Source organism: Apus apus, chromosome Z (genome assembly GCF_020740795.1).
Source record: "Apus apus isolate bApuApu2 chromosome Z, bApuApu2.pri.cur, whole genome shotgun sequence".
NCBI lineage: Eukaryota > Metazoa > Chordata > Aves > Apodiformes > Apodidae > Apus > Apus apus.
In genome coordinates, this window is record NC_067312.1 from 28,428,905 (window position 1) to 28,442,887 (window position 13,983).

General features: G+C 49.3%; 1 protein-coding gene across 1 annotated transcript; it reads left to right on the forward strand.

Moving 5' to 3' along the window:
- The first annotated feature begins 2,389 nt into the window (after positions 1–2,389).
- Positions 2,390–10,633, forward strand: DMRT3 (doublesex and mab-3 related transcription factor 3). Its single transcript, XM_051642089.1, has 2 exons — positions 2,390–2,828; positions 9,669–10,633. The coding sequence occupies exons 1-2, from the start codon at positions 2,390–2,392 to the stop codon at positions 10,631–10,633; spliced, it is 1,404 nt and encodes a 467-aa protein (XP_051498049.1).
- The last annotated feature ends 3,350 nt before the right edge of the window (positions 10,634–13,983 follow it).

The window sequence follows — 13,983 nt, forward strand, 5'->3', positions numbered from 1 at the left end:
AGAGCCAGGCCCTTTCCGCTAAATGTTATTTAGAGCATATGTTTCGCACATTCATTCTCTTTCAGTCTATTCTTTTGGGCTCTAACTGCTAACACTTTATAGTCACCTTGAAATTTCCTCTGCTGTTTTCCAATTAAAAGCTTAATAGCCCTGGAAACGGAGTTCATGTGGTGCAGTTTACCATAGCCCCTTCTTCTGAAAAGCTTTCTGCTGGGATCCCATTTTGTGCTTGAATAAACCTTTTCTGCCAGCAGAAATGGGAACCGGGGTTGTCAGGTGTTGGGTTACAATAGCCTTTCAGGCAGGGGCAGTTTTGCCAACACAAATACGAACCTGGCTCTATGGGGAGATGTTGTCAAATACTAGGACATGGAAAACATTCCCATCAAATATGAGAAAAGGATTACGGCACTATATCAAACGAGTAATTTCAGCCTAAACGCCCGGTGTGCAGCCAAGCGAGAGAGGGGCCCCTATCCTCCAGCCAGCCCGCCGGGGCAGCCCGGGCCAGGAAACGGCAGCCGCCGGCCCCTGTCCTGCTGGCGACGGAGGAGGGTTTTCCACCCCCGCGCCCGCACTTGTACCGTGCTTCTTCGTTTTGTGGAAACGGGTTCCCAAGAGCAGCTGCGCATCGTCTTTTACTCAGTTTTGAGATAGATGAGTATTTGTTTGGTTCCCGGAGGAGACACCGCTAGTTTGTTTTTCTCCCCCGACGAGGACCCATGAGTGTGTAAGATGCCCTGAGAGGGTGGCCAGTTGGCGCTGCGGCGAGCTGCAGGGCTGTCGGGGCAGTGCACGCCGCCCGGCAGCGAAGAAAAGGAGATCCCACCGGGGCTGTGGGCAAACGGGCTGTTCGCCGCACCCGATCCGATTCACCCCCCCGCCTCGGTGCGGTAACCGGCAGCAGACGGTGTTTCCGATGGGCTGCCCATGCTCCCTCACACCTCGCACGCAGCCCTGGTGAGAAAGGTCTCCCTGAGTCTCGCTTCCGCAAGAAGCAGAAAAGTAATTAGGAAAAAGCCAAGTAATTAAATACCACCCAAATATATTCGTAGCACACGCCGTGGGTTTTATTCTTTGCCACGAAATACATCCCGAGTTTTAAATCTAATTTTCTAATGACGTACCCTCGTTAAATGGCTTGTTTCGTGTAGCTGTTACAATGCGGAGGTGTCTGGGAAAAGCAGGGGAGATCTTGGGGCAACGAAACGGGTTCAAATCCAAGTAGAGTCCTTGCATACTAGCGCACTCTGTAAGTACCGGTGCGGGGGCACGTAATGGCTTGCAGTGATATTTGTTTTCTCCCAGCCGTATCACCATACTTTCTTTCACTAACACAGTGCATTTGGATTTAAACTTCTCTCTACCGTATTGGAAATAACCGTATTTCAGCGAGAAACCTCCCCGCGGCCGGAGGTCCAGAAATTACCACCTGCCCTATCAGACACATCAAATAGGTTGCAAGCAGTCTGACTTGCCCTGAGTTGCACGTGCCTTTCTGCAACCACGGGTTGCGTTTCAGTTGCTGCCTCGGCGAGGGACGCAGGAGGGGCAGCGGGTAGCGGGAAGGCTGGAAGCCGCCCGCAGCTGCCCGGCCCCGCGACGCCATCGGCTCCGCGCAGCTGGTCCCTGACAGCTTCTGCTCCGGGAGAGCTTCTCGCGGCTTCCAAACTTTGTTGAAACTTTGGGCTCGAGAGCCGCCGCAGCGCCACTGAGGCTTTTACGGCAGCAGCCACGCACCGTGCTGCCGCTCGTAGTATCCCGTGGGCTTCTAAGGGGCTCTCAACGCGGGGTCCGAACGCCCCGTCCGGACTTTGGGATCTGGCCCCGCGGCCTCGTCCGAAGCCCAGGGAAACCTCGCGCGGGAGACCCTGCCCGCCCTAAGTCCCGAGCTTTTGAGAGGCCGTGGCAATAGCCCCAGTCCAGGCCCGCTGGAGGACGGATCCCTTTGGCACGGCGCTGCCACCCCCGACGGCGGGACAGAGGGCCCCCTCCCCTAGCTTTCCCCCTTCCTCCCTCCTTCTCTCTCTCTGTCTCTGTCTCTGTCTCTCTCTCCCTCCCTCCCTCCCTCCCTCCATACCCTCGGCGGTGGCGGCGGGGAAGGAGGGGGGCGGAGGGGGGAGGGCGGGGGGCGGGCGGAGGGGTGCTGGGCTCGGCGGGGCGGCGCGGGTAGAGGCAGTGTCGCTTCGGCCGGTGACAGCGCTCTGGCCGCCGGTGCTACCGTGACGGGCGGCGGCTACTCCCGCCGACCTGGGGCTGGAGCCGCGCCCCCCGCCGAGGCCTCGGGCAGAGCCGCCCGCCTCTGCTCCTCTCCTCCGCCACCCCGGCATCCGTCCGTTCCCGCTGCCCCCTTCTCTGCCCCGGGGCTGGCCGGGCTCCTCCCGCGGGCATGAACGGCTATGGCTCCCCGTACCTGTACATGGGAGGCCCGGTGTCGCAGCCGCCGCGGGCTCCGCTGCAGCGGACGCCCAAGTGCGCCCGGTGCCGCAACCACGGCGTGCTGTCCTGGCTGAAGGGCCACAAACGCTACTGCCGCTTCAAGGACTGCACCTGCGAGAAGTGCATCCTCATCATCGAGCGGCAGCGGGTGATGGCCGCGCAGGTGGCGCTGCGCCGGCAGCAGGCCAACGAGAGCCTGGAGAGCCTCCTCCCGGACTCCCTGCGCGCACTCCCGGGGCCGCCGGGCAGCGCCGAGCCTCCCGCCCCGCCGCCGGGGCCACCGCCCTGCGCCGCGCCGCCGCGGGCCCCCGCCGAGCTGGCCGCTGCCGCCGCCCTGCGCTGGGCTGCCGAGCCGCCCCCCGCGCTCCCGGGGCCGGTCCCCAAGGCAGGTGAGGCCGGTTTGGGTCGGGCCGGGCGCCGCGGGGGCTGCGCGAATCCAGTGGTGAGGGGAAGGGTGGGTAGCGCCCGGGTCAGAGCCCCGACGGGGGGTCTCGGGGGAGGGATCCCCAGCGGAGGAAAGACGAGGGCTTCCCCTTCCTCCCGACAGGCACCGTGGGAAGTGGAAGGAAGAAAACCCGCGACTTCTTACTGCCTACTGGCAAGTGCGTTTTGTCGCTCGTAACATTCAAGGAGCTGCACATCCTCCAGCGGGCGGGATTCGCAGCCACCAAGACCTGCGTGGGGACCGGCAAATGCCGCTTCTGGCAGCTGCCTCTCCGACGTGCCGCTGCTGGGCCCGTTCCCTCGGGCCGGCCGAGAGCCATTCGCTTGCTAGTCGAACCCAGGGTATCGGGCTGCGGGACCTCGACCAGGCCAAAATATCCACGGGCAGCTTCGGGCCGAAAGTGGGGCCGGGAGCTGGAGGGTTTGTGGGAAGCAAGTAGTGCCGGAGCGGGGGAGGCAAATCATGAGCGGGCCGAGCCGATTGTTGTGGCTTCCCCCCCGCGCTGGCATGCCCTGCCGGCCGTGCCCGAGGCTGCTTTCGGCAGACCCCGAAGGCTTTCTGTTGGCCAACAAGCCCTCTCCCGCAGCCGGCATCTTATCAGTACGACTTACTAGTAACACGCATTTCTAGACGCAAAAGTAGCTCTCTGGAGCCGTCGTCCCCTTTCCCGCCCGTGTCTGAGCGGGAGTTGACAGTTTACCCCTACGAGGATGCCCAGCATCCTTTTGGCAGCTCGCTCCCCTGGCAAGCGGCGACTGCAATAAAGTTTTACCCCGTGGCCCGGGTGAGGAATGGCAAGCCCTAGGGACTCGCGCACGGCCCGGCTCCTTTGAGGCTTGCTGCCGGGCGGCCGCAGCACCGCGGGGTGATTGTGGAAGACAGGGAGGGACCTGCTGGTTTCTCTCCGAGGGCACGGGCCCAGAGGCGTCCGCCGAGGCCTCGGCACTGGATTCAGCACTTTCAGCTCTGGTGAAGACATGACCCTGGGGCCCGAGCCGGCGGCACGGCAGGGTCTGTCGGTCTGGGACCGCAGTGCTCTGTGGTCGGTTCTCTGCATCTCCTGCCGCCCTCTGTGCCTCCCCGTCCCCTACATCTGTGCCCGATTCCGCTGGCCGTTCCCCAGGGCCAGGGCTTTGGGGTCCCTCCGCCCCCCAGATTTTCGCCTGCCCGCAGCCTCCCGGCGGCTCACAACCTTTACGCCTTCCTCTCCCTCCCGCCTCGTCCTCGCACCCGTGGCGGCTCTCAGCTGCGGCTGGGACGGCGAGGGGGATCGGGGAAAAGCCGGGGGAAAAAAAAAACAGAGGGGAAAAACCCGCCTTGGCTCCTTCCAGAAAGGGAAACAAATAAACTTCGCTAGCAGGTTATAAATCTGGCGGATAGGAACGGTATTGACTTGCACGCCCAGCTTTTCTTCCTCCTGATATATGAACTTCCCAGTTTAAAAGATTACAGTAATCACGGGAGGACAGTGTAAATCGAATCTGATAGCAATAACTTTTGGGGAAGGTCAAGCTCAAGTGAAATGTTACCAAGCAACAGGCATTTTGTTTGCAAAATACAATCAAAGTGTATTGATGAGAAATTTTTCCTTGCCAGCCACTCAGCACTTTCTGCTAACAGCTTTACGAGGGGGGGCGGGGGGAAATAAGGGGGGAGATCTTTATAAATCAAGACTCGCGGCGCGGCGCCACCTCCCCCCTCCCCGCCCCCGGTGAGGCCGAGCTGGGAGGGCCGGGGCACCCCTGTCCGGGGATCGGGGGTGCCAGGGAGCAGCCCCGGTTCCACAAACCTGACTGGCGCGGTCTCTCGTCTCCCGTTGTTGCACAGGTTTGGTTCCCCCCCCCCCCTTTATTAACATAGGAATGAGTGAAATTATCTCTTCGGGGGGGTCCTTCTGTCACATACCGCCACGTATCTGGTTAGACAGATAACCTGTTTATTTCCAACCATCCTGCACGCTCTGAATGGCGGGACTTTCTTTTTCTCTTCCCTCTCTCACTGTTACCTATATTAGAAACCGTTATGAAAATAGATTATGTCATTATTTGCTCCCCCAGCCACAATTATAGACCCCCCCCCCGACATTAATCTCCTTGAAGGTGAGGGGGTTTTGTTTGTTTGTTGGTGTTTTTTTGGTTGGTCGGTTGGTTGGTGTTGTGGGGTTTTTGTTCAGTATGGAGGAGGTATTTTCCAATATACGGTAGAATCAGATCCGTGTATTTTTATTCCTGACAGAATCGGTAATTTCGGTGGGACAATGGCAAAGTTCTGTGCAAACAACACACTTAGAAGCTACCCCTGTTGTATCTGTCTTTGCTAACTCCGAACAATTAATACTCCTGTTACTGTGCTCATGAACTTTCATCTTCCACATGAGCGCATGTGACATTTCTCTGTCGTAGCAAACAATTACTATAATGCTGTGTTGAGTCTTCTGTTAATTTCAGAGTCAGCACCTTAGTGCAGCACAGCAGTCTATCTCTGTTATTTGGGGAACTGTGACAAGCCTCCTACAAAGTACCTTAGACCTTTGAAGATGGGGAAGAAAGTTTGGAGTGAAAGTAGTTTAAAACAAACAAACAAGCAAACAAACAACAAAACAAAAAAATCCCAAACTAACCAAGGATCAAGAAAAAAACCCCACCAACCAACCAACAAAACCAACCAAAAAACAAAATCCAAAAACTAAATACAAGCTCCCCCCCCGCCCCCAACCCAAAACCAACACAAAACCCCCTGTGAGAGTTACACGATCTTAGATTTACGTGTTTTTATGCTAGTTCTGGTATCAGTCCATTCTAATAATAGAAATAGGGAAAACAGCAGATGTTTTTGGGATCCAAGAAAATCTGCGTTGTAGAAAGAGCTGTTCTAACAATCAAAGTGCAGGCTGTTCTGGCAGAAAGTCAGCAGTGGGAATATCAAGGAAGCACATTTGGTTCCAATGCATTAGACCAAGTTTTCCAGACAAGTTATTAACTTGAGAACAGCTTCTTTCTCACTCCCGTTATACTCTTATTTGGTCCCTTTACAATATTTGCCTCATGATTTTTAATGTATTAACAGGAAAGTAACATTTTGGGCATAAGTTGCTCCAAATTCGTAGCAGCTTTACTTATGTAGATTTTACCGTGATTGCGTTCACAGTTCTGCCAGTGTTTCATGAGTATCTGTATTTGCCCTGCATCTTTGTAGATCTGACTGTGTATCTGTCTCTGCATGCACATTATGTGATGAATACTTCCCATGGTTTATACCGGTAAGAAAACGTTTTCCCCAGTTTCCTCAGGGCTGACAAAGTGAATACTTGAACGCAGAGAATATAAAATAGAAGGTGTGGGAAAACAAAACAAAACCAACCTCAAACAAAAACAACAACTACAAAACAACATCCTCCACCACCCCTCACTCTCCCTAAACCCGAGAAACATAAAATGTGTGAGGTCGATATTTCTTTCTTAAAGCCTAGAACATCCTCATGTGAAGCTTACGAGTGGTACAAAAAATGCTTTTGACTAAGAGTAGCAGGATATATATTCTGAACACAGAATTAACATTTTTTGTGCCTGAAAATATGGGTATTTAGGATTAATACATGGATGCAATATTCCTACAATTCGGTGCCCACGTAAGGACATTTATAATGTGTCTTCGCAAGTCTTCGTTTTTCAGCGGTTGCTGCTCTGTGCCCGTGCTGAACAAACGAAACGCCTGATCTCTTCAGCCCCCGTGGAGGGATGGGGACAGCCCGCGGCGTTCCACCTCTCCCTCCCCGCGCCCTCAGTCTAGGGGACGCGCGGCGTCCCAACGAGGAACAAACAGCGTGGAAACACGTCCTGCCAGGCAGAAAAGCACAGGGAACCCGCCGGGTTAGCTGGCAGCGGCCAGGCGACCGGGCCGGGGCGCCAGCGGTAACACCGCGCACCGCGGCTGCAGCCGCCGAGCGAAGCCGCCCGGCACCGGCGGCCAGAAAGGCTCTCAAAAAGGCAGAGGGAAAAAAACCCGAACAAAAACCCAACAACAGTATCCAAACTCAGTGTTAACCAACTGGGGATAATCCTCCGTGTGCTAATAGCAGGATTTGATTTAAATCGCCGGAATCTCGTTTTGCGGATTTGACCCTGTGAGCCCAATAGACTGGTGAGACGCACCGCCTTGGCTGGGCTGTACGAGCAGGGTAAGAGATGGGAGCTGTGCAGTCTCCTGATCAGTAAGATACGAACTTCAGCGGGATGAGTTTTTGGAATTTGAAGAAGATTTTTAGCCAAGCCTCATGAGAATACTTTTAAGGGTCCTGAAAACAAACAAACAAAAAAAACCCTGAAAAATCTTGAAATAAAAATTAGTGAGGATCATGGAGTGTATTAGGGAGATCTAATATGATTTTTAAATTTTTTTTTTTTTTTTTTTTTTTTTTGGCAGCGTGTATTTCCCCCTAGTGGTACTTGGTACCAGATCATAAAGATACATTGGAAAAGAGCAGTAGCTCTGAAATATGCTCTACCTGCCTGTGGTCCATTTGGTAATATTTGGTACCACAGTGCAATCTATTCATGTGGAAATTAGGACCATCTTCTCCCTTAAATGCCTCTCTAACTCTGGAAAGACAGAGACAGAATTAGCTGTTCTCCGACTGCCCAGTAAGCTTTCTATGTATAAATTGCCAGTTCACTCAGATATGAATTATTCTTAACATCCTATCCTTTGTAATAAATACATTACTATGAACAGATGAAGGAGTTAGGAGGGAAAGGTAATGTAAGCCTCACATTTTTTTTTTCGAATAATGGATGGAGCTATGCCGACATCTTACCACCTTCTCAGGATACATGTTTCCTGTTTGCTGCTGACAAACATTTCCTGCATTCCCTTTTGGCTGCTCAGGCAAGACGGATGCACTGAGTGTATAAAGAAGTGCATACATACATTGCCTTATCTGTAATATACCTACATGAAGTGTTATTGCTTCTCCATTTGCACTGGACAGAGAAGATAACTGATATAAAAACAGGTACCCAAAAAAGGTTAACCTGGTACAAGAGGGTGAGATCTTCATAAGGACCGCTTGCATGCTCAACTATCAGCATCCCACCACTCTGCAGGATGGCCCATCCTTTCTGCCTGGCACAGTAACCCAGATGAGGAGAACCTCCCTTTGCCATGCTGACTGTGTCAGGCTGTGCTCAGCCAGGATCTCATCTTTCTTTATAGCTTCCATTCTGGTGAGCATAGCAGCTTCTTGCTGAGTGCAGGCTTCCTCAGACCCTGCCTCCTTTTTCAAGGTGGGTAAATTGCACTAATAGAGTTTGTCTCAAACTGATCTGTTCAACACTAAACTCAGCCTGCTGCATAGGGAAATGCACTATGCATTCCTGGGGGGAGTGGGAGGTAGGAGTGTACATGCTGATCAGCGCAGCTCAGGCACTTGCATGCCTTTAACTTCTTCCATCTTGATAAGGCAGGGGTGATCATCAGCACATTTTGGGAATCTTTCCTTCCTTTCTTCATGTACCTTCTTTCTCAAGTTCAGCTGATCAGTAGGGACTTGGGAAACCAAGCAAATAGTTGTATTGTTTTCTGCAGATTGTCTTTCACATACCTGTGTTCAAAAGCACTGCTATTAAAGCAAGCTTTGCCAGCCACAGATTGGATAACAACCCTTTCCCCAGATGTTGATGCGGTATTAGGAAGGCCAGCACAACAGCGTTCTTGGAAAATTAACTGCAAAAAATCTCAAGCAAGTATATTGGCACCCGTATGCATAAGCTGTGAAAGCTGTCAAGGTTTCCTTTCCTTCACTTCTGCTTTCTGGCAAACAGTTGTATTTAAAATGCTTCATACTCTGGCCAGACACTACCAAAGTGATCAGAGTTTTGGGCTATCCCCATTTTTGGGTGTTCATCTGGAAACAGTGCGGTCGACAGCCTTTTTTTTCAGCCCTGTTCTCAGGTCTTACCCTTCTTAGTTTAGCACACAAAAGACAAGGTACTGGCTACAAGTGCTGAGAGAGGTTGTGGAATCTCCATCCTTCAGATTACTTAAAACTCAGATGAGCAGGGACATGAGCATCCTGCTCTATATTTTCAGTTATTCCTGATTTGAACAGGAGATTGGACCAGCTGTCTTCCAGAGGTCCACTTTAAACCAGATTTTTCTAGATTCTGTGCTCTAATGGGCCAAGGTATCAGCTGTACTCCAAGTCTTGGAGGAAAAGCCTGTGATTTCTGCTGAGGAAAAAATTACTTTCTGTAGAGCCAGAACTGGAATAAACTTATTTATTTGAAGATTTCTGCTGCTGCTAGTAGTCAAGATGGAGAGGTTCCACCAATGCTGTTGGGCTTGCAGAGTGAGTTTTCATCTGCCAGGTGCCCTCTGGATATCTTCAGCTCACAGCCAGTGAGATGGTGCTAGTGAGGAATCATGATGTGAAAGTGAAGTTCCTCTGGGAAAGCTTGCACTTGGTGTGTGTTGCTGCTTTGCAACCAGCGAGATAGGGTTAATATAGCATATTTGATAAATCACCACTGCCTTTCTTGTACATGGGAAAATGAGACAGGTATCTGTAAGGCAGCATAAAGTGCCCAGACCAGTCACATTATTTTGCAGTTTTGTTCTCGTGAGATATTGCAAAGAAACTTCCATTTTAGCAGAATCTTGGTGAAAAATGCCCCCTTTCTCCCCCCTAGGATCCAGCTCCATTCTCTTTAAGAAGATTGTATCCTCAAATATCTGTAAAAACTTTTAGCCTCCATTTTTCATTAACTTCTCTGCCTTCTCTTTGCAGATTTGAATGAGGAGCGGTTGGGTGATGCCAGTGGAGGAGACAATGCTGAGACCTACAGTGACAAAGACATAGACCAAAGGAGTTCCCCAGATATGACTAAAGCCAAAAGTGGCTTCCCTCCTGAAAGCCCTGAAATTGTTTCAGTGGATGAGGTTGGTTTTGCAGTTCAGAAAAATGGAGTGAGCACAGAGAGCCATCCAGACAGTCCCAAGTACCACCCAGAGCAAAACCACCTCCTGATAGAAGGTCCTTCTGGGACAGTTTCTTTACCATTCAGTTTGAAAGCCAACAGACCTCCGCTTGAAGTCTTGAAAAAGATCTTCCCTAGCCAAAAGCCAACTGTGCTGGAGTTGATCCTGAAGGGGTGTGGTGGTGATCTCGTGAGCGCTGTAGAGGTTCTCCTGTCCAGTCGATCTTCAGTGTCCAGTGGGGAGAGAAATTCTGCAGAACCTGATGGTCTTGTTTTGCCTTCAAATGGGCACATTTTTGAACATACACTGAGTTCGTACCCTATTTCGTCTTCCAAGTGGTCCGTGGGCTCAGCATTTAGAGTTCCTGACACGCTGAGGTTTTCTGCCGATTCCAGTAACGTTGTGCCAAATCCTCTAGCTGTACCTTTGCAGCACCCTTTCCCTCAGCCTCCACGCTACCCACTGATGCTGAGGAACACCTTGGCAAGAAACCAGTCCAGCCCATTCCTGCCCAATGATGTCACACTGTGGAACACCATGACGCTGCAGCAGCAGTATCAGCTGCGGTCCCAGTATGTCAGTCCTTTCTCTAGCAACTCAGCCAGCGTTTTCCGAAGCTCACCTGTCCTTCCTTCCCGCTCGTCAGAAGATCCTAGGATCTCCATCCCTGATGACGGCTGTCCTATTGTGACTAAGCAACCAATTTACACAGAAGATGAATATGATGAAAGGTCTGATTCTTCAGACTCGAGAATACTCAACACATCTTCTTAGACTGCCATTTGACACGTGATAGCAACATGATTCTTGCAGTGCAGCTGAACTACTGCGCCCTAGGAGGAGGGACAAATGCTCTACAAAACCCTTGCAATTGTATTAAATAGTGACTTTGCTTGGTATTGTACTATAGCAATAAAGACATAATTTATTTAATTTCTTGCACTTCACTGGATAATGCCAAATAGCAATACTCTGGCTTTAGTGCTGAGTGTGTATTACAGAGGAAGACTTTACAGCTATCAGTTACGGGACTCTGGAAGACTCGTAATGGAAACAGAAGCCCAAGGTCTACTTCGTTCCTTAACTCAGAAAAAATGGGGATGTTAAACTAGAATACTTGAATGCTGTTTTATAAGAGAGAGCTCCTCAGGACATAAGTACTCAAACAAATGTAGTTCAATTGCAAAGGGACTAAAACAAGGACTTTACAATCTTATGCCAGTGATCATCCTTGCAGTGAAAGAGAAGGCAGAAAAAAGAAATATGCACATGAAACTAGCATGAGCTGCTTCTGTGCTGTTTGAGCTTTACACTTTTCAGAGAAATAATATTAAGAGTTATTCTTTTCCCATGGCTAGTTTGAAATGTGTAACGTCAGTGTAAAACCAATTACAGCTGTGAATTGCATGAAGTGTATTGTGAAATGAACACCAGATTAAGCATTGTCAGGTTAATGTAGCATGCTAAGGACTCTAGAAAAATAAACTAAGATGATGATCTTGGTTTATGTCATTTATACTGTGCAAATAACATCTCTGAAGATAGAGAGCTGATTAGTCTTCAGCCAGGGTTAAAATGTACAACTCAAACAACTGTAGTCAAGGGAAGCTGCTTTTTCCAAGTCTGGGTTCTGCTTCCCTGCCTTGTAGCTTGCAGCTGAGGTGAGTCAAATGTTGTCATCAGGAATGCTGAGGTCTCTTGAGTTTCTGCAGACACTTCCAAGCTCAGCTGAGTACAGCTGAGCTTGTTTCAGTCACAGCAAGCAGAAAAAAAAAAACACCAAACCAATGCTCTCTAAATGCTTCAGAAGCATCTTTTTTTCCCATACTGTAGAAGTAGAAAAAAGGAAATAGGATATTATAGCAGGCATTTCTTTAAAATAATGTTTAGCCAAATGGCAACTTCCCTAAATCTAGAAAAATAATGGTTTGAACAATTTATTGCATGTTTGCATGCATTGATTACACTGCATATCTTGTGTGTGTCAGAGTAACGTTACGACTTGCTTCTGATGAGGAATGACACTACAGTAATTGTCCACTTAAAAGTTTGTTAAGGTTTTAGTGCTGTTTCTCCAACCATTCACAAGTGACTGCATCTGCTTGACAGCTGGCTTTTCTAAAATGTACTTCTGCATGCAGATGAAATGGCTTTCAGGCCTGTGATGCATATGGATTAGTCCCACACCTCAAAAACAAGTGAGGCTGCCCTGAAGTTGGACTCTAAGGCAGATGGGCTTTAAAACTGTAATATATATCAGGTATGTTATCAGGTGTCATTGCTGATATAAATGCCTGTGTTCTCATTTGGCATTTCACATTTTGTAAGGTTTGTGCACCCAGAGAATCTTGCAATTTATAAGGGTGCTGAACATGCACAAAGAGAAGGAGAATAAAATAATTATTTTATTTTCCTGGGGATAAATGAACAGAAAAATACTTTTTCTTGCACAATTTTCAACCTTTTCAGAAATGCAATTTTTTGGTAATGCTATAAGGCAAAGACATAAAGGCAGGGGGAGGGAGAAAAGAAAATAAATAGCTTCCCTTATGGAAGTATAAATGTGAAAACACCTGGAGTTTTCATGAACACAGAATTACCGTTTAGTACTGACAGGTTTGCCTGCACTCACATGGCATTTGTAAACAAATTCATCTTCCAACCACTCCAGAGAGAAAAGTAATAAGTAAAATAGGCTTGATCTTGCAAACAGAAAGGGATGAGGTAGTGAAATGCTGTGATCCAGCAGTTCAACATCATGGAGAAATTAAGTGTGAAAGGCAAGATAAAAACTTATAGGTCCAGGAGTTCTGGTTTTGAGTTCAAGTCCAGGAATCCCTGTACATTGATTTTTTTTAATTATTATTATTTTTTTATTTGCCAGAGAAGGTGGTTAATTTCCAGCAGAAGGAGCACACAGTGGCACCTGCAACAGCTCATAATGACATTACACACTATGGCCTGTGGGTTTTCAGAGAACAGAACTTTGGCATCTTGGAATTGGGACACATCTTTCAAAGAAGGGTGACCCTTGGCTAATGTGGAGTAAACTACTGTTACTCTAAATACTTGTGATGAAAAAAAAGATTCAGTGGTATGATTTTTAAAATTAGATCTTTTTTGATAAACTGTTTTCTGAAAAAGCAAACAAGTTAAAATAATATTTTCTCATGTTATAGTACACCTTTTGACTCGATTTACAGTTATCTTTTCCTTTCCCCCTGAAATAAAGTAAACCTAAATATGTTCAAAATCAAAAAATGCAAGCTTTGATGATGAACAATGTTTTGTTTTGTTTTTAAATCACACAGTATACTGGCTATCCAGATTAGTTTTTTACAAAATATGGACTGGTCTGCAATTATACCTTTGGTAAATGACTTTATTCTCCCAGTCGTATTTTCCAGGCTGGCACTGCAGACAAACACAGTTTTAAACTTGTATCTGTCACACAGCAAGGATGTATTGGTGGGTTGGCAGGGCCTCTTTCTGCCCCTGCAGTGCTGGGACCTGTTCCACAACTCCTTGCCACGCTGGTGGGGGTGCCCACACACTCCCACCCTCTCAGCATGGGCAGACGAGGGGTGAGCAAGCCCCTTTTCTGCAGAACTCTGTGTCCCGTCCAGCTGGGGCCTGCAGCCGCCTCCACAGATTTGGTGGGTCTCATCTGGGCTCAGGCCGAGCTTTTACCGGGGTTGTGACAGCAGTGTCACCGCAGCCGGCAGCAGCAGGGCTGAGTCTTCAGCCCGCAGAGCGCCCTCGGCGGTGCAGCATCCCTTCCCAAGGCGCCGGCGGCCGGGAAAAGGCCACACGGCACCCGAACCCTGCGTTTTCCAGCTCCATCTTGTGGTTAAAAAAGGGTATTTCCATGTTGGAGCAAATACTTCATGTTGTGGAACAGCGAAGGGGTGTGAGTCAGGAAGGCATTGACGCTTGGAAACGCCCAGCAGAAAAAATGAATTTAAGCATCAAGAGCCCGATGAGGCCTTTGCTGAGGTCCAGAAGCCAAAGTGGGTGTTTTGCTTTATTGTGTTTTGTTTTGTTTTGTTTCTTTAGGGGTGCTAGAGCAGTTGTGGCTTTCTTGAAGCAAGAAAGGTTCAGCCCTAGATCTCTGCGCTGTTACT